This window comes from Mirounga leonina, unplaced genomic scaffold (genome assembly GCF_011800145.1).
Source record: "Mirounga leonina isolate KUSES-001 unplaced genomic scaffold, KU_Mleo_1.0 Mir_175, whole genome shotgun sequence".
Lineage (NCBI taxonomy): Eukaryota > Metazoa > Chordata > Mammalia > Carnivora > Phocidae > Mirounga > Mirounga leonina.
Window position 1 is genome coordinate 14,485,416 of NW_023270453.1, and position 20,892 is coordinate 14,506,307.

Here is a 20,892-nt window from a genome sequence, read left to right on the forward strand (position 1 = left end):
TAGGGGCAGAGGGAGAAGCAGGCTTCCCGCCGAGCAGGGAGCCTGATGCGGGACTCGATCCCAGGACCCTGGGATCATGACCTGAACCAAAGGCAGACGCTTAATGACTGAGCCACCCAGGCGCCCCAAGTCGTGCTTGCTCTTGAGCTGTATGTAAATAGAAGTCTAGAGAGTATTCTTTTCTGTATCTATGTTCAAAATGACTACAAGATGCTGCATAGACAGCAGTAGTTCTTTCCTTTTTGCTGCATGTACTATCCCAAGTTTCATCTGTTGAATTGTCTTACATTTAATTCCCTGGCCCTTTTCCTACTTTGTATATTGTTAAGGTTTATAATAACGTTGGCTGGCATGAATCAGAATGGCCCAAGTACAGTCGTTCCCCCTTACCCATGGTTTCGTGTCCCTCAGTCACCGTTATCCCCGGTCACCCACGGTCCTGGAAGCAGATGGTCCTCGTTCTGACATGTGGTCAGAAGGCAGTAGGAGCTTCATGCTGTGTCACAGCGCCTACATTCCTCACCTCACTTCATCCAGCACGTAAGCACTTTATCCTCTCCCGTCATCCTAAGAAGGATGATATTTTGAGAGAGAGACCACATACACATAAGTCCTGTTGCAGTATGTTCTAATAATTGTATTTTATTATTAGCTGTTGTTGTTAATCACTTACTATGCCTAACTTATAAATTAATACATATGTATGTATTCAAAAAAGCATAGTATATACAGGGATAAGGGTGGGGATAAGGAGGGACTACGGTCCATGACATCACTTGATCTTTTCAATAGTGTGAGTTTGGTAGACCATTAACCCATTTTGCAGATGAGATAACCAAAGCTCGGTAACTTGCCCAAAGTCTCACTGGTAAAGAGAGGTTGAGCCAGTATCGAATGCAGGTCCTTCTGACTCATTCATGATTCCGAGTTCTCAGCTGTGTTATCATGCCTCTCACTCTTGGTGCTTTACCAGTAATCACCGCATGAGAGACTGACTCAGAAGAGCATGCAGGTTCCTTCTCTTTCAAAAACGTTTCCATTTTCAGCCTTTCTTCCTTTCGGCTCTGTAGTGGTTCTCAGGTGTCGACGCCCATGCTGGTGAGCTGGAGGCCAGCACTTGTCAACGTGCCATTGAGATTTTCCCAGCTCCTTCTTCAGATGGGCAGATCTGTTGGAAGCATGTTATCTTTCATACAACTGTCTTCAATAAGAAGAAAATCTCCTAATTGCTGGCTTTCTGGTCACTCCTGAAACCTCTGCCCTCAATGGGTGCAAATAATAGAAGAATCAGTTCTGCCCTGTGGTTCCTGTTAAGGTTACACCTAAATTGTCTCTGAAAAATAATTGTCTGTTCTGTTGAAGGAAATGTTTAAACTTCCTCTGATTTTAATGTCTAATAAACCCTTAGCAAGAGGAAGTTTATTCTTACGTGCAAATTACCATGGGCAAATTATGCCTTGTTTCCTATTTTATTTTGCTAATTAGGGATGGAAGATTGCTGATCAGCTCACTCTATGCATGGCATCGACTTGAATAGATTTAAAAAAAATGATCAGATGCTTTGCAGCAGTTTTAAGCCTGGCTTTGATTCAATATCTGGATAAAGTCTCCACATATACTGACATTTATGTATCCTCCATTTTATTTTTATATTCCTCTTGGCACATGCAGAGCTAAAAAATTTGAATTTCTGTTGTTAAGTATATAGACTTGGTGATGTTTGGATTTATAAAGGTGGGTAGTCTGCAAAGTAATTCCCTGTTGGTCGGGAAGTTCAGGAGTAAAAAACGGCTGTGCTGTACTTAATCTTTCATCCCACTAACTTTTCTTAAATCATATAAAATCCATTTATGGGTTTTTTTTTCCTGTAAGTCTAATTTATATTTGAAGATTTATGCTAGGGGAAACTTTGGGAGTTTTTTTTGTTTTTGTTTTTTGTTTTTAAAGAACCATAAACTTTCTGGACAAACAGTATGTTAGGGCAACCAAATGATTGGTGGGGGAAGGTGTTTCTTCTGGAAGACTTCCATATAGAAGGAGTGATAGAATTAGACCCCACCCTTTTATAACTCTAATGGAATAGGGGATCCAGACAGACATTGACAGTGTCTGGTAAAACTATGTAGTGAAAGATCGATGAGGAGCTTTATAATGGGTGATCAGATTGACAATATGGGAGCCCACCATCTTTCTCACTACAGCTGAGAGCAGACAGGTAGATACTGTGTGCTTCTGATGTGAAAAAATGGTAAGCACTCAGCCTCACCTCATCACCTGTGAAGTGTTTTTGTCAGTGGTACTGACCTGCGTCTAAGCAAGCCTCTAACTTTCCTACCAGAACACAGGGAAGCAGAGAAGATGGATCTGGGGTTGTCAACATCGACTGCACAGTAGACTCACATGGGGGATTTTTAAATATCTGATACCCAGGTTATGCCCCAAACCAATTAAATGAGCTCTTGGCCTGGATATCGGTATTTTTTTCTAGTTCCCCCAGATGTTACAGCGCAAACCAAGGATGGAAACCAGGGGAATCGAGACGCAAGTTAAAAGATAAGACAAAACAATCATGAAAATGTGAGAATGTGAGAAATTCCACAGGACAAATAACCAGGGTTTTACAACACATTTACGTAGCATGAGAAGAAACACTTGTAAATTAAAAGAGATTTAAGAAACATAAACCCTATGTGGTGTATGGTCTTTTTTTTGATCCAGATTCGAAGGAATCAGCCATATCAAGACACATTCTAAAGAATCAGGAGAACTTCAATACATACTGAGTATATTCGGGATAATATGACATTGAGCATTGGTTTTGTAATTTGTGATGATGGTTTTGTGGTTATGTGGAAAAAAGTCCTTATAGTTAGAGATATATACTGAAGTATCTACAGATGAAATACGATATCTGGGATTTGTTTTAAAATACTCTAGCAAGAGATGGTGAGGGGATTCATAAAAACAGATACGAAAGATTGATAAGAGGTTGATAATGGTTAAAAGTTGGGTGAAACGTACATGGGGGTTCATTTTACTATTCTTTCTACTTTTGTGTGTTTAAAAAATTCACATAAAAGATGAAAAAGAAGGCATAAAGGTGAAATCTCTAACATCTCTTGCACTGTGATGGATTATCGGTACGAAGTCTGTGAAATTCATATGGAATATAAACCTGCAATAAAATAAAGTCTAGCCCTCTGTGTCCATGCAAAACAGCCGTGCTTCTTTTCCAAAAAAAATATTGATACATGCAGTTATGAATTATGTTTGTATCTTATTTGCAGATGATTCTGGGCTGCCTCCTTCTACTGTTATCAACCAAAATGACACTTTCGCCAAAGTCACTTTTAAGCCAAGTGTGGTCCAACAAGCCAGGATTGCTCAGAATGGCATTTTGGGAGATTTCATCATTAGATATGATGTCAACAGGGAACAGAGCATTGGGGACATCCAGGTAATGGGCTCATTGTTGCCATTTTGTGTTAGTTGCTTGATACTTTTAGTTAGAATGAGGATTCCAGTTCTTATCTAAGGGAGGGAGAACTTTCTGGTTCTTAGAAATTTGTTTTAACCTAAAATATGTCTCCAAGGGGACTAGGGTGTTCCCTTCCTATTTCCTGCTTCAGTAATCTGGAGAGCAAATGAAATCTGTAATGTAATTTTCCCTGCGGTGTTTTAGATGAAGTTAGAATTTTAGTTCATCTTCAATTTTAATTAAGAGAGCCTGTTCCATGGCTCATTTCCCTTTAGGTTTTATGGCTCCAGAGACAGGGTGGGAATATTAAGATGCATTAGCATGCATCCAGAATGTAGACAACTTTGACATCTCAACTTGTAAAAACCACATATTAGGAAGCAGGAATTCCAAGCGGCAAGGGCCATAGGGGGTGGATAATTAAAATTGAATTAGTCAACATAGGCAGTAAGTATTAAAGGGATGATTTTATCTTTATAAAATCTGTTTCATGTGTTTCATTCATTGTAGAAGTTATATAGACTCTCCATTTCAGGTAGTTTTCCTGCCTATTCCAGGCACATTTTTACTTTCTCTTCCTCCACCAGGTTCTAAATGGCTATTTTGTGCACTACTTTGCCCCCAAAGACCTACCTCCTTTGCCCAAGAACGTGGTATTTGTGCTTGACAGCAGTGCCTCCATGGTAGGAACCAAGCTCCGGCAGGTGAGTGAGGCCAACTGCCAATTTTATTCTTTCTCACTTTTGCCTGGAACCTTGATGCACTCTGTGAATAAAATTCAGTTGATGCCAAATGTCTGCTTTACCAGCCAGCTATTCCTGCCTACACAGAACCTTTCTGAACTGATGATCCAATTCAGCCATTGACATAAACTATCATTTAGGATGGTGTTTAAAAAAAAGAGAGAGAGAGAGCAGAGGGGCATGTATAGAGACACTTTGAAAAAAAGGGGACTGGAAAACTAGATAATGTGAGACAGGAATACGCTGAGAGGGACACTCAACAGCATTATTGTTGATGGAATAATTCTGTGTGGTAATCATGTCCTTTCAGAGCAATGGAAGAGAGTCATTGGCAGCCCTGTTGGCCTACCCTTAGAACAAAGAACTTCCATCTCAATAATTCAGGAGTGAAATTCTTATAGCATTTAGGATAAATGTTAAAATTCTAGGGATAGGAGGGACATTAAGGGACATGTAGTCTATGCTGAAATATTAAACTATATTGAAAATATAAGTATTAAAATTTTTTTAAAAAGCCACTGGAAAGGGCTATTCCTTATCTTGCTCTGGTATCATAAAATATCACAAATTTGCTTTTATAATATAGTTTCAACTCACATAACAGAAAACAAAAAAAGCTACTGGCTGCCAGACCAAATTATAATTCTACATTCATCAAACACTTAGTTCTCTTAGTTTTTCTATCTTAACTCATTATCTATTTTTATCAATTAATAATAAATATGTGGTTTAATAGTCCCTCATACCTCAAAAGAACCCTCTACCCTACCTCCTTCCACCCCTACATCCTATTCCACATGTAGTTGAAACTGATCTTAGCTGATAAGCTCTTGTAAATATTTTCTCTCAGTTACTACTTTGTAAGTTCTTTCCTTGGCTGTTTATATTTAAAAAATCATGTAGAATCTGTTGATTTTTTTTCTTCATGGCATCTTATTTTTCTCCACCCCAAAATAGTAAAAAATACATTCTATGCAAAAATAGGGTTTAACTCTTTTCTTTCAGAAGATTGCCAGATATAATTTCTAACTTGTATAGGAGCAAGATAACTTCGCCCTGTCAGTCAGTTCCATGTAGTTCTTCCACATCACATCCTTGTACAGAATTCAACCTGCTAACTTCTCCACTTTGATTGCTTTTCCTTCCTTTTGCATCTCTGACCTTCCATCTGGGATTACTTTTCTTTTGCCTGAAGAATACTCATCGGGGTCTTCTTAAATGTGGGTCTGCCAGTAAAGAATTCTCTTAGTTTTTGCTTGTCTGAAAATCATTTATTTCATTCTCATTCTTGACGGATATTTTTATTGGGAATGGAATTCTGCATTGACAGTGATTTTCTTTCCATTGAAGATAGATCCCATTGTCTCTGGGCTTCCATTGTTACTGTTGATAAGTCAGTAATCATATTAACTCTTGTTCCTCTAAACGTAATCTTTTATTGTTGACTGTTTTTAAGATTTTCCTCTTTATCTTAAATTTTCTGTACTTATAATATGATGATTTCAGAGATGGATTTCTTTCCTTTTTTTTTTTTTCTGCCTGAGGTTGCTAGGACTTCATGAATTTGTGGATTCATGGGAAAATCCTCAGCCATTATTTTTGAAATCCCATTGGCTCACTTCTTCTGGGATTCCAGTGTTAGAAAAGTATCCTGTTTCCCTTGCTCTCTTCTATTTATTCCTACTTTTGCCTTTCCAAACTTCATTCCAAACGTATCTTACAGTTCACAGATTCTCTTTTCAGGTATGTCCAGTCTGCTCTCAAACTCATCCATTGGGTTATTTCAGTTATTGCATTTTTTAATTCTAGAATTTCCATTTGGTTCTTTTCAAATTTGTTCTGTCACTTTTTAGAATGTTTAGTTATTTCACAAAGTTTTTAATAACATTTTTTATTTTCTCGAGCATCATAAACATAGTTATTTTAAAGTCCATATCTGACCATTCCAAACTTGAGCCCCTTGGGAGCTGCTTTTATTATTTTTCTTCTCTCCTTGTGTGACTGGTCATTTATGATTGCATGATGAACATTATATTCAAACATTTGTTTTTAGAAATAGTTGAAGGCTTAGGATGATGATCTTTTCTGCTAGAGAAAGTTAGGGATGTTTTTGTCAGGTACCTGGAGGATTATAATTTGGGATCATTTTTTTTAAAGATTTCTTTACTTATTTTAGAGAGCTCGTGCAAGTGGGGAGAGGGGCAGAGCCCGCATGAGTGCAGAGCCCAATGCAGGGCTTGATCCAACAACCCTGAGATTATGACCTGAGCTGAAATCAAGAATTGGCCACTTAACCAACTGAGCCACCCAGGCACCTCAATCTGGGATCATTTTAGTCCATTTTCAGGGCTTGGGATTTTTCTGGGCAGGCCAGATGGCTCAAAGCTGGATTGCAGTCCTTTCAAGACTGGTTTATTTCTGTATAGCACAAAATGTAGAGGTTTACCAGAGCACCCATCCCTGGTGGGCTCTGGACTTCAACTTTTGACCCCCTAAGCTACTAAAGTGATGCTCAGCTTCTCAGATACTTCTTTGGCCTTGACAAACATCCTTTAGATAAAAGTGATCCCAAATGCTGAGACTGCCTCTTTAAATTTTCATCTTTCCCAGCAGCTTGAGTGACTCATATCTTTAGCCGTCTGAGTCACATCAGGCTTTAACCTCAAACCCAATCCGTTCTAGTGCCCAGGATCTTCCACTTCCAGTGGGAGAACAATCAAGAACCTTCTTACTAAACTCCCAGAAAGGTAAATCCTGCCCCAAATTGTTCAGAGAAAACCAGTGAACTAAATCAGGATCTCTTAGACTCACCATTAATGATAAAATAAAATCAGGCACTTCTTAAAAATATAGCATGGAACATTTTCACCACGGGAGGCATCATGCTAAAGGTATTACATGAATTATTGGATAAAAGAATATTTAATCTTTGTAACAATTTGGCCGTCATCCCCATTTTAATGATGGGGAAACCGAGGCTTTACACTGGTGGATAACTCAGTTAGTCAGTGGCAGGGCTGGCTCCAGAGCCCGGTCTGACTCTGAGGCCCATGCATCAAACCACAATGGCGTGGCGTCTTGGTGCAGGTTAGTGGTGTGATGGGACAGTGCTCTCGTGTACAAGGGTAGAAGGTGCCCGCGGATCCAAGGTGAGTGCAGTTTGACATCTCAAGAGCCAGTGAAGACGGATGCATTTCGGGAGGGATTTCCATGCACTGTGCAAGAGCAGTGTAACGGGAGACGTCACTCCAGTTGCTATCCTCCCCTCCTCCCTCATTCCTGGATATTAAAATTCCATTACTTGCTGGGCACTGAAAGTCTGGCATGCAGTCTGCTGGCTTCTAAGCGACAGCATGGCCCCCTTCCAGGAGAACCACCCTGGACCAGCCAAACACATGTCAGAAGCCTCGAGGCAGTTTCTAAAGCCCATTGCTGCCTTGGAGTGTTTGGAAAACTGCTGGTTGTTGTTGCAGCGCTCAGCTCCTCCAAGGCCACAGTGCTGAGTGAAAAGCTTGGTTGATGGTGGAACCTTATACACAACATCATGGCCACTGGTGAAGAGGAAGATGGCTCCAAGCACAGGGCTTCCGCGGTGTGTCAACAGGCTTGGCAACATCAGACATTTGTCACAAGTCCCCTCGGCTCCTGTGAAGAATCATTCCTGTCACACGGGGTGGTGGGGGCTGGTTCTTGGCTCCCCTCATCGTTGACGGGTCCGAAGTACTTCACTTTGCTCATCCCAGTGAAGGGCACAGGGTTGGTATTGAATAATTCGAACAACTGACTTATAAAGAATTGTAAGATTTTTTTAACCTTAAAATGTATTCTCCCTAAAGGGTATGTCGGTACCTGGGCACTTTCTGGTTCTGGTCCTAATCCCAGTGGGAATGAGAGCCTGGAAGCCAGGACTTGACTGGCTTAGGAACAGCGACAGAGCCTCCCGCAGGTTGCTGGTGCATGACTTCGCTTTGCTTTCTATCCCGCGAGCCTCTGTCGGCGAATCTGCTGCGAGAGAGGCTTCATGCTAGGTCGGCAAGATTTCTGCCTCCCGATTTCAGCTTATAAAACCTCTCAGTGGGAGGAGGAGCTGAGAAGAGCCACAGAAAATGTGATCAGCGTAGCCCTTTCTTTCCTGATTCCTTTCAGGTGTAAAGCCCTGGGACTAGCAAATACACGTCCTTGGGAACAGAAGGAGAATACGTGTGTGAAATACGTTATTCCTCGACCAAGGTTTACATGTTCTTCTCTTCCCTTTCCCTAATCTATGTAACTAGATCTACTTTCGCTTTCATATTAAGGAACTCGGTTGAGGGACTCTCTCTGGCAACCAAGCAGAGGCTAATGGATCGTTTACCAGATGCTTTCATGCTACAACTTTCTACAGACTCGTTCCCATCATCTGTGCCATTCTGGGCTAATCCTAGATTCCCCTGGAGCTTTTGGAAGTTTGTCTTCCTTTTTCCATTGAATTTAGTCATCAGTTTTGGAGGGTAGACAACAAGCATGATGTTTCTTATCTGTAATTGCCAGATTAAAGTGAGGGGAAACGTGAACGTTGCTTGTGCTCATTCATTGGCTTACTTCATGCTCTAGGTCATCAGTTTCATCTTCATGTCCAAAATTCAGCTTCCAAGAGGCATTTGGGCATTTTATGCGCAACCCTATAGGCAAATAGCCTGTCTGTAAGCTCCATAGATTTGGGAAGCATCTTGTTTTTGGTCATTAGCGTACATATTCCCAGTGCCCAGCACTGGGCCTGACACTTAGCAGGTAATGATTTTTGCTGAAATACATACCAACACATAAACATTAAATGCGGCGCACGCTTTTGAGTCAGAGTACATACCATGGAGTGGCCAGTATGTACCAAGCACTTGAAACATTTTACATACATTTTTTCATTGAATCTTTCAGTAATCCAGTGAAATAGACATTGTTATCCCCTTCTTATAAACGAGAAGGTGAGGGGCAGGGAGGTGACATCACTAACTAAATACAGAACGCTGTAAGTAGGGAAGTTCAGCATCATGCGCAGTCTCCCCCAGCTCTTCCCTATACCATTCTTCACTGTACCATTAGACATAGACCCTAACATCAGACCACCTCTCAAGAGGACAGGCTCTACCTGTCCTCAGGGCCAAGTGATGTGATGGGGGTGAGTGCACACAGATGTCAGTTGCCCTGAGAGGCTAAGAGACTTCAACCAGCAGCTGGTGTCATGAATGGAGCTGTTCTGCTCTGATGCATAGAATTAACTATTAGAGATTTATTATTTAACTTTAAGCACACTGTGGCCATGGACAGGGATGCAGACATCTTTCCTTTCACGATTTGGGTTGGACAGGCTGAGGGCCAGCCTGGAGACAGCAGGGGTGGGGAGAGAAGGACGACATTGGTGACTATGAGGCCCGTGTGGTCATGACCTTCATTCCAGCTGTCTTCTTCAAGAACGTGTGGATCTGCCACAGTTTGAAAGGGAAGATGTTGGAAAAACATTAGGTTGTCAAGAAAGTAGCTTTCATGTGATGGGGATCAAAGGAAGGGCGGCCTGAGTGTCAGTGAGCGGCCAGGAAGACTGCCAGACAAGGCCAGCGAGCCCAGAGGACATCAGGCGAGTAGTGACCTGGTTAGAGGAGACAGCTACCTGAACAAGTGAAGGAGCTCAGGAAAGGAGGATGCAGGAAGGCCAAATGAGATCGTGTCTCGGAAATATGGAGGGTCTCAGAGATAGGCACTCTATGGCTCTCGAACGAATAAAAATGGATGATGGAAGGTTTGGGTTCTCCTGCTTACCCTTTCAGGCTATAGGCCTTGTTGTAAACATCTGAAAGCATGGCTTCAGCTAATAATAAGAATGTCTAGCTTCCCCCATCCGGTTTTCTAGAACAAGGGTCATCAAACTTTTTCAGTGGCGACAGATAGTGAATATCTTCAGCTTTGCAGACTACATGGTCTCTGTCCTGCTCAGGTGCACTGCCTAGCACAGAGACAGACACAGGCCAGCCACAGGCCATCTGCACAGAAGAAACAACGGGCAGCAGGCTGGATTTGGCCCGCAGGCCATCGTTTGCTGACCCCTGGTCTGCAGGGATGGACTAATGGGCAGGGCTAGAGATAATTCCAATTGGTACTATTTATTCTCGTCTACTGAGCTGCTCTTGTCCAAACATGGCCACCAGCAGATGCGTGGGTCAGAAATACATTGCAAAACAGAGATCTGGGGCTTCGGGCAGGGGACAGAAGGCAGTGGGGAAAATGTGTTTTTGACTCTGACTCAGAATATGAGGAAATAATTGATGGACAGAGGGCACAGTATTCTTTCCCCTAGGTCACAACTGAAAACTTGGATTTTTTATTTCAGGAAGATTCGCCCCTCCACAAAGATGATATCATTTTAAATAGGTTGGAGGTACCCATTTAAAAAATTTTTGTTGAGGCAGTTAAGATTTACCCAAATGAGGCCACGTTTAAAAAGTTCTGAGGCTCTCTGAATGAAGGCGCTGTGTGGCTCCCATACAAAGAAAAAGTGAACAAGCTAGAGCTCTGAGTTGTCCCCCACGATCCATTTAGGGGGTAGCCCTCCTAGTCAGCATCTGATGGCACGGTCCTGGTGTCACCAAAAAGCCTAGCTTCTGCTTTCTGGCGTCCTAATTTTGTACTCAAGTCTCTCAGATCAGCAGACTTTCTCTGTAAAGGGCTGGGGAGGGCCCAAAAGGAAACTTGCTACAAGTAACAAGGAGATAAATTGCACAAGATAACACATGTGGGAGTCGTAACAGGGATTGCCCACCCACGCCTGGTGGAATGCCTCAGCACTGCCCCTGCCCCATAGTGCGGCAGCCCCCTTCCCTCCTGCAGGACGCCCGACTTGGCCTCCCGATCCCATCTTGGCTTTGGCTGCACACTCCAGATTCTCAAGGAATGAGACAAATATTGATTATATGCCATGGGAGAGGTATTGGCAGAGGGGATACAAAGATAAATACGACAGAACATTTTCTCTTGAGGCACCCGGGGAGAAGCGAAGTCACGCGACGGTTGTATGCAGAGCACTCCCTGTGGTAGAGATGTGTGTATGGTCTGGTCATGGCACAGAGCGGGCGCCCATCAGTCCTTTGTAGGAGTGGAGAAGGGGATTGTGGACTTTTCAGAGCAGGGGTAGTGGAGCCTTAAAGGTCTTTTAGAAGTTAGTCAAGTTGGTGGGGTGGGAACGGATAGAGGAGCCAAACAGAGGGGGATGGATAGCATGTGCAAAGCATGGAAGCAAGAGAAAACATGTGTACTGGAGAAGCCTACTTAAATCACTCTAATTAAGGACCTCAGAAAAAAGAAAATGAAAACAGAGGGGGAGGCAAACCATTAAGAGACTCCTAGCTGTAGGAAACAAACTGAGGGTTGCTGTAGGAAACAAACTGAGGTTTGCTGTAGGTGGGGTGATGGGCATGAAGGAGGGCACGTGATAGAATGAGCACTGGGTGTTCTATGCAACTGATGAATCACTGACCTCTAACTCTGAAACTAATGATATACTATATGTTGATTAAATGGAATTTAAATTTAAAAACAAATTTTTAAAAGGACCTTAGACTTTTGCTGGAGAAAAGAAATATGCAACAATCACATGTTCATCAAACCAACATGTCACATAGACAGTGGAAAGAATTTTAGGGACAATAAAGAGTTTGAAGTAGTCAACAAAAGATTAATGACAGAGGTGACATAGAAACTAGTCCTTAAAGATGCAACACAGTTTTCTTTTTTTTTTTTTTTAAGATTTTATTTATTTATTTGAGAGAGAGAGAGAGTGCATGAGTGGGGGGAGGGGTAGGGGTAGAGGGAGAGGGAGCAGGAGACTCCCTGCTGAGCAGGGACTTGATCCCAGGACCCCAGGATCATGACCTGAGCCAAAGGCAGACGCTTAACCAACTGAGCCATCCGGGCGCCCCTAGGACACAGTTTTCTTGACAGGAAAGGAGGGAGTGAATTCTTGGCTGAGGAAAAACATGAAAAAAGTCATGAAGCAAGAGTGAATATGCCATTGTGGAAAGTGGGGCTTAGAGCCTGAGACCCTTGCATAAAGCTGGTTCCTTTGAAGGACAGCCCTGTTGGTGGAACAGTGGGCAGAGGAAAACTCCTCTAGCTCTCCAGAATGAGTCCCCTTCTGCAAATAAGGATAAGTGTTACCAAACTCAGAAGAAAAAGTAACCAAGCCCCAAGAATGAAATTCACCTGGTTTTAGAATCTCTTCCCTCCTGCAACCAGAATCTCACTTTCCAGTCTCACAGTGTTAAGAGTATGGGAAGATGGAAGAGACACAGGGATGTCATCGCTCTCCCTGCCTGGTGGGGGATGACTCCCCTTCCTGTAAATAATTTCTTGTGGATACCATGTAGGTGTGCTGATATGCCGTGTTTACTTGCTAACTGTTCCACTGTTTGATATCTAGCATAGCTTTTTCTCAGCCTCCCCAATCTTTCTGTTATGTTCTCAGTGTTTGTCAAGGCACATCCCCGGAGATTTATAGCGAGGGCATAAGGTGGACCCATGCCAGGGAAATGGGAATCATGAGAACTCACATGTAGGAGAAAGTTGAATGAGTCAAAGGGCAGTCAAAGAGTCAGACGCCAAAAAAAAATCTATAGAATGAAACAGGCAGGGCTCCAGAATCCAAACATGCAGTTGGGCAATATAAACTTAACAATTTAGACCAGGCACGGGGGGACTGAGGATTCAGTCATGTCGATCAGTAGGTGTGTCAGAACATGGATGAAGGACACCAGTTACAAAGGAGACGTGTAAAAGTAGGTGAAAATCTCTTGGTCAGCATCCTCTTATTTACTTCCTGTCAGAGCAGGAAGCCACACCTGCGGATGGCCACGGGGAGTCTACAGATAGAGGTGGTAGGGCTGCATCCTTGGCCAGGGTGAGAAATGTGGGATCAACACTGAGAGCAAATCCTGAGGAGTATTAACCTGACCTATGAAGAGAAGTGAAAAAATAATCTGTTTTGAGTCTTGAGTTATTTACACATAAAGCATGAAAAATGGATGTGCTTAATCTCTAAAAAATCAAAGATGTTAATGTTATTGGCAGAGAGCCTTTTAGAAAAATGTACAACGACATTATTAGGCAAATGTTTCATACATTTGTCAAAAAAAAGTCCAAACATTAGGTAATGACTCTTAACATTAGCCAGAGCATTAACATGAGAGATTATTTGCTTCTCAAGTTAGATTAAGGTTATTCAAACACAAAGACTCGTGAAATGTGGTTATGTTTATATTGCAAAGGATATTCTAATATCTAAACCTATTCAGACCTTTTTTTTTTATTTTGATTAAGGCTGAATTTAGCCAGAATTTAGTGTTTAACAAACATTTTCTTTTAGATCCAGTCCTGAAGTAATACCTATATTTAGGCTAAGAAGGTGTTTTTCTCTATGAAATAACCACCACTTTATATTTTTATACAGATCAGGCAAAAGCGTTAGTAATTAGGTATCAGAACAGAGCTGCTGTATATAACCTCACACACTACTGCACTGAAAGAGCATTTGAAATTAGAATCCAAACAGTAAAGAAAATTACAGCGTAAAATCATACACTTTTAAATACAGCAATCGTACAATTTTGCTTAATTTAATATTCCATTCTTACTAGTATGAGCATTAAAATGTAGAGACCAAAGAAATAGTGTTTTCTACGTTTACTCCTGGGTGAAATTTCAAGTTACTATTTAGCATCTACTAAACTTTGAAAGCATTAGAAGATGTGATGACTTCTATTCCAAATTTTCCATTTATATAAAGCCAACTTCTAGTTTCTACTCTTTTTGTAAAGAACATATTGGCCACTAGAAAAAGAGTTTTAGCTTCTTCCAACAAGATTCCTCAAATCTGACCGAGACACTTTTTTTCGATACTTTGTTTCTTATATTATAGTTTGGAATTTTTATTTTTAATGTAAATTATATAATGAGGTTGGTTTTAGGGAATATTTGTGGCAGAGAGGTGACAAGAGGCATTGTGTGATCACTGATTTCCTTTGTGAGTTGACAGAACCTCCTGAGCGGTCCTTATATTGTAATCAGTGGAGTAACAGTATTTTTCAATGTTTTGGTGTCTTCTCTGAAACCAGTCTGTGGCTAGGTTTTTTTTTTTGGTTGTTGGTGTTGTTTTAAGTGTAACAATGATATAGACTTGAATATGTTATGGAGAAACAGTCTTTCTTACTCAATTTGCCTTGCTCCTAAAGTTGGGATTAAAAACAAAAAAATCCGATAATTTCATGGGTCAGTCACAGTAAGATTTCAGGAAACTTTCCTTCGAATCATTGAAAGACTTGTAGTGTATAAATATAATGTTTTCTTGCCTCTTACGGATTTTTGGTGATCTTGAAATACCGTGGCCTTAAAATAGTCCCCCTGCAGCATAACTGATACCGTGGACTGCAACTTCTGCTGGCACCTCATGGTTACTGTGATCTTGACCATGATCCTGACTCCAGGGAGACTTGGGACAGCACCATGAGTGGAAGCCTGTGGAGTGTGCAGACAGATGCTGGGATGGCTGATGCATCGAGTCTCCTGCTGCAGGCTTACGCACCTTAAGGTTGCTGGGAGGATCTGATGTTGCCAACTTTCATGGAGTCACAGACTCTTTTTTTTTTTTTTAAGAGGGGGGCAGGAGGAGAGGGATAGAATCCCAAACAGAATCCCTGCTGATCATGGAGGCTGTCTCGGGGCTTGATCCCATGGCCCTGAGATTATGACCTGAGCTGAAACCAAGAGTCGGATGCTTAACCCACTGAGCCACACAGGCGCCCCTGAGTCAGACTTTTTTAATTGTGTCTGTCCCTTTGCATAGAAGGACTACAAGGACATACTGCCACCCAGGTAGTGAGGGTTTCCCCCTGCGGGCTAACAGGAGGACTGTATAAATATGCTTCCCCCTTCTCCCCATTACCCGTACCCACCTAGGGAAGGGAGAAGGCTGACCCATAGCCAGACGTAGTCCATTTCCTGGTGTTCTCTCTCCGAAATTTAAGGCTGTTTTCATGGTGTGTATCTGTTGATCACAATTCTCGTTTGTGGCCCAAGGAGACGTGAGAAGGACTTAGGTCTCTTTGTGGGATTTCTTAAAGCTGTTTATCATAGGCGCCTTTTCTCTTGGGTTCATTCAAAGGACCATGTGGAAAAATGAAAGGGAAAATGTGCACTTCTTGGTAAACATTTTAAAATGAGGCAAGTGATAGCAGTGCTTAGGAGAACAGCACGACCATTCTGCTGAGAACATAGAATGGCTAATATCTACTACCCTTGAACTTGGATTTCATCTATGATGTCATGGCTCCCCTTGTAAGATGCCCAAGAACCCAGACTTTGTGGCACAAAAGGCCTTTTGTGTCAGAGTTATTTCCTGTCGAGTGTGATTTGGTGCAGACACAGAAATATTTGAGATAAGCTGCGTCATTGGGAACCCTGATGGAAGTGGTCCCAAGGGTGGGCAGGCAGCTGGGTTTGTCACGGGCTCCGCTGACATTTCACTCGGAGGGTCTTATTGTACAGTGCCTCCCTGCTTGTGAAATGTTGAATGGTCATTCACGACCAGTGGAATGCTCACCCGCTTGAGGGCCTGTGCCAAGAGCCTGCAGCTGCGAGGGTTCCGTTTTGTCGGGAAGGGGGAGAGGAAGTGTCCATCCCTTGCCCTAGTTTACTGCAGGGACCCCAAGTGCACGGGCCAGAGCTGCCTCCTGGACACTCCCCTCCCTGGTCGTGGCGCTGCCGAGGGGCGGCATGCATTAATCCCAGGGACCCGGCTCTGCCCTTTCAATGGACACCATCAGAAGACACCATACACGTCTCGTTCCTGAAGCTCCACAACGGGGGACCGTAGCCAACCACACTGAATGAATGGAGATTCTGAAACAGAGAGTTTATTTGTAGTTATTTATATCTACCTTGTTCCTGAAGGTACTTCAATTTAAGGACAGAGATGAAAAGACTAACTTAAGAATAACCCCAAGGCAGAGCTGAAATTAACTTCTAAGGCATTGTTTTCAAAGGAAATGCTTCCGCCTTCTCACCTAAGGAAAGTACACATGAAATTGTTTTAAGCAGAGAACGGTCCCCATTCTTCGCTGTTCTTGATAGCTAGGACTAAAAGGCATCTTTAATGATCTGGCAGGCCAAGGTGCTTCCTCATGACCTGGATAGTAAGAAATATGTCCTTTTATGTTATTAATTGTATTTGTGTACCTTCCATCTTTCTTCAGGCCAGACACCATCTGGAATGTTCTGGTCTGTACGCGGACCAGTGTCTGCCCTGTCTGATCAGCAGGGAACGTGTGGGAGCCCATGTCTGTGGAGGGGCGCCTCCAGGAACTGCTCCCCCCAACAGAGGAGATGCATGGCTCTGGGGCTGGCCGATCTCTAAGAATTCTCTCCTCCTCCTCAGCCACGTCCCCCTGTGCTCCTTACATTTCTCTCCCTCTGCACAGGGGATGGTCTTCCTGCCTCTTCCCGATCGCCCTCTCTCCCCAAGACTCACTGATTCCTCCCCAACAGGCTGACCACCTGGTAGTTGCATACGGTACCCCGAACCTCTCTTCCCAAGAAAGCCCCGTCCTCGTCCCCGACAATAAACATGAACGGTGGTGACACGCTGGAAGTACTCTGATGATCGCGAAGACTGAGGGTAGCTTGTCAATGCCAGACATCCAGCCGCCCTCACTAATCACACACAACCACCAGTTGTATTCATCTCCACAGAAACTCTGTACAAAGTACATAATCATACATTGTATGTGCCTATTTTAAAAGGTCTCCAAGGAGGACATTTGCACAGTCTCCGGTGGTCACCTAGTAACAATTTCAGGGCATCCTCACTCCAGGTGGTGTGTCTTGGGGTTTACCTGTCTCTAGCAGGCAGGCTTCTTCCTAGCGTGCAAGGGCAGTAAGTGGGGCTTTGGGGGCGGGGAAGAAGGCCAAGGAACATGGCTTGCTGGGACATCCAGGGTCTTTCCCTTTAGGTCACATTCATTGGAAGAGGGCCCTGGGGGAGAGGTGGTAACTATCGTTGTCCATCCGCATGCACTGGAAGAGTCGACTGGTCTTCTCCATTGTCATCCTCCAGGCCCTTAAGGGTTTAGACCAGCCCCTCTCCTGTGACACCTCTTTGCCTCCAGGGTAGTTCAGGCCTTCAGACTGCACATTCTCTGCCTTTCCGGGCTTCCTCTGATCTTTCTGGAATGTGCTTACCCTGTTCTCTGGATTGTACTCTTGGGAAGTCTGGCGAGGTTGGTGTTCATCTTCAGCATGTAAACACAGTTCACAGAAACATCAGCTGAAGTCCACTCACATTTACTCTCCTATCTGGACCTTCTGCTTGCCTTGTAAGCCTTCCAAGAATGCGGAGCGCCCAGGGCTGTCAGCCCATCTAAGGGGAGAGCAGGAGCCCACAGAGCAATCAAGGATGGTGCTGGCTGCAGGCAGTGGTCACAGCTTCTCCCCAGGCCCCTGGGGCGGGGGGGGAGGGGAGGCCATCCAGAAGGTCCCAATGCAACTGGAAACGGAGCCATGTGAGCCCACTGGCCTGCCCGCCTTCAGTGCACGTGAGAATACGCTGCAGCTGTGGCCTTACAAGGTCCTAAGAAACCTGTAGTTGCCGAGTGAAGGGGAGGAGGGTGGAGAGGCTAGAACTCTTCCTAAAGCAGAGCATCCATCACAACGGGAGGAAAACAGCCGCCGAGAAGCCAGGCGGGCTCCTCTCGAGGTCATTGGCGCACGTTATAAGGATCCCTAAGGATGTCAGCAGCTGAACAAAGCCCCGCCTCCCGACAAGCTGCCCCTTGTCCAAGCCCGAAGCCAGCCGGTGGTGCCTGGCCAGCTCCGAGCTCCCGCGGAGAGCAGCACGAGCATTTCCCAGTGCCTGCCTTGGGCCTGGGCTCCCAGTGGGGCCGTCTCAGGGACGGCTGTCAGCTGTGGTCCTGTCGCCTCACAGCTGCAGGCCTTCAGGCCTCCCAGAGGTCTAGGCTGCGGGGCCGGGATGAGGCTGGGCCTGGCCGATGCTCACGCCGGGCTTGTGTGGGCTCCGAGTGGAAGGAAGGGTGAGGAGTCGGAGTCCTGCCAGCTTCCTGGCTGACACCGGGTCAACGCTTAGGGCACTCCCCCCACATCTGTTTAATGTAGTTATCTGATGGATTTTTACTCCAACATGATCTAGCAGTCAGTTCTGTTTCCTACCCATCGTCCTTCTCAGGATTATCTTTCCGAGGTTCTCAAGGGTGGGGGCTGGTGTCTCTGACTTCCTTTGTATTCGGGAAGTATTTGGCATTCCACACACCTCTCTCTCTCTCTCCCTCGCCTTCCCTCCCTCCCTCTCCCTCTCTCTCTCTCATTTACTCATTCAACTCACTTGTCTTCGCTGCCTTCCACAATGCCCTTCCTAGTCTTCCAAGCTATGCGGTTCCTTTTACCCTCCTATTCCTGCTTCCCTGTGAAGTCTTCTCATACCGCTGCAGCAGCCCCGCCCCGTGTTCTCATTCTCTTCTGAATTCTTGGGGTGTTTATTATTTATACCTCTAGTCTTACAATTCGTAAAATGTGTATGCACTCATTCGTTCACTGAACCGTCTACGCCCCCCGTGTGTCGGGCACTCTCCTGTGCACAGGGCGATATGAAGATGACTGGAAGCTGCTGGCCAAGAACTTGCAGTACGGTCAGGGACAAAGATAAAAGGCAAATAATCACAACTGGGTCATTATGCACTTTATAACATGAGTATTTTGAGGGCAGTGCTAGCCTAGAGGAGAGAGGATCAGCTCTCTTTGGAGGAGTTAGGAAAGGTTTCAGATGGAGGCCATAGCACATCAGCTGGGTTTTGAAGAGTGAGTAGGAGCTTGTCAGGTGACCAATGGGCGTCAGGCAGAGGAAAAGAACCTTCCATCACCGCTATGATGGTACGGAGGCCTGAGAGAGCAAGACTGTGACACTTCAGATGTTAAAGCCCCCATTTGTGATTGTAACATGTTCACGCCAGTGTTTTTCCAGCTAGATGACAGAGCTCCTTGGACATTTATCCAAGTCCCTTTACATCTCAGGCACTTAATATTAACCCCAGCATTGCTCCCCGCGTGCAGTTTCCAAGCCAGGAGACGTGAGGATGAAGGTGATCAGCTGTGACCCATTTTGCTTCTGTGTTGGTTTAGACCAAGGATGCCCTGTTCAGGATTCTCCACGACCTCCGACCCCAGGATCATTTCAATATCATTGGATTTTCCAACCGCATCAAAGTGTGGAAGGACCATTTGGTGTCGGTGACTCCGGACAATGTGAGAGACGGCAAAGTCTATATTCACCACATGTCGCCCACTGGAGGTAAATACGAGACCTGTTTTCTTGTTGCCTTTGACGTGATAATAAGTGAGTAGCTAATTTTCTGCCAGGAGACGAGGATTTGAAAGTTGAAGCCAATCACAGGAAAGGAGATAAAGGTGAGAGCTTTCCCAGAAGCTTATGTTTCTCTGAACACCAACTCTGGAAATTCTCGTCTTCCAGGTCCCGAACTGATGGTCAAGTAAGTTAGGGGGGAAAATACTTGATAGGTTTTGGAGCCTTTCGTGGTTTATCTCATGGATCCGAACAATGAAGCTGTTTTTGGAAATTGCTCTTGGGTGAGGAATCAAAGCCAGAGATGGTTCGGTGTTTTGTGTGTTTGAATGTTTGCACCTTGGGGGGCAGCAGGGGGGACGGCGCTGCTGAACCATCAGCCTCTCGGCAGGGCTGCGCCAGCAAGTAGAGCATGCATCCCCGGTGGCCAGGGAGATGCTGTGCTTGGAGAAGTGTGATGGGCTCTGAGTCTTTGCACACTTGGCTTGGGTATGGTCCCCTGGGGAGAGTGCGGAGGATGGAAAAGGTCCCCCAGGGTTCTAGGGAGAGGAGAGAATCAGAACAGAACATTACCTAGCCGTGGAGGCGGGTTCCTTCAGCGCAGGATGTGGGGCTTACTCTCGCTGCTCTCTGTTTCCAGTACAGTGGACCCATGACAGGTGCGCAGTGCGGGAGCGTGTATGGAAGCTCATCTAGACTCCCTCTGCCCCTTCTACAAGGGCCTTTACAGAGATGCCGTCTTCTGGGGCTATTGTCTTGGTTAATTCTAATTTGGTTATTGGGGAACATATAAAACATCCAGTTCAGTTTTCTGCTGGCATTTTTCCTCTTCCATCCATGTATTATTTTCTTTCCAAGATGAAGCTGTGATTTCCCAAATGAACTTTATTTAGAACTTGATTTTGCTTGGATGGAACTCTGACATGGGATTTCCTACTGGTCTCCACAACAGTGTGGTCTAGGGACTGATTTACTGGTTAATGAGAGAGAGAAAAGATTGGATATAATAATATGGGAGAAAGTTGACAAGATCGTCAAGTCCTCGAGGGAGGAAACTCTTCTTCATCTTTGTATGACCCCTGGTTCTCAGCACAGGTCCTGACGTGTATAGCTCGTGCTCAATGAGTATTTGTTCAATTAAACGTTATTTCAGTGGCATTACTCATTACTAGAACAGTGTGTGTGTGTGTGTGTGTGTGTGTGTGTTGGCAGAGGGTGTGGGGATAAAGCTTTAGGAAACAGCTGATGTGTATTATGTTCTTTTGGAATCTACACCTTAGAAA

General features: G+C 44.3%; 1 protein-coding gene and 1 long non-coding RNA gene across 2 annotated transcripts in view; both read left to right on the forward strand.

Moving 5' to 3' along the window:
• Positions 1-20,892, forward strand: part of ITIH5 (inter-alpha-trypsin inhibitor heavy chain 5) — a 77,692-nt gene that overhangs the window by 45,394 nt on the left and 11,406 nt on the right. The window contains exons 6-8 of the mRNA XM_035021688.1: positions 3,288-3,457; positions 4,066-4,182; positions 19,429-19,597. Of these exons, the coding sequence (XP_034877579.1) occupies positions 3,288-3,457; positions 4,066-4,182; positions 19,429-19,597 (456 nt within the window). The remainder of the gene's footprint in view (positions 1-3,287; positions 3,458-4,065; positions 4,183-19,428; positions 19,598-20,892) is intronic.
• LOC118021604 lies at positions 12,118-17,334 on the forward strand. The gene is made up of 2 exons (XR_004682234.1): positions 12,118-17,111; positions 17,235-17,334. It is a non-coding gene; the product is annotated as an uncharacterized LOC118021604 (long non-coding RNA).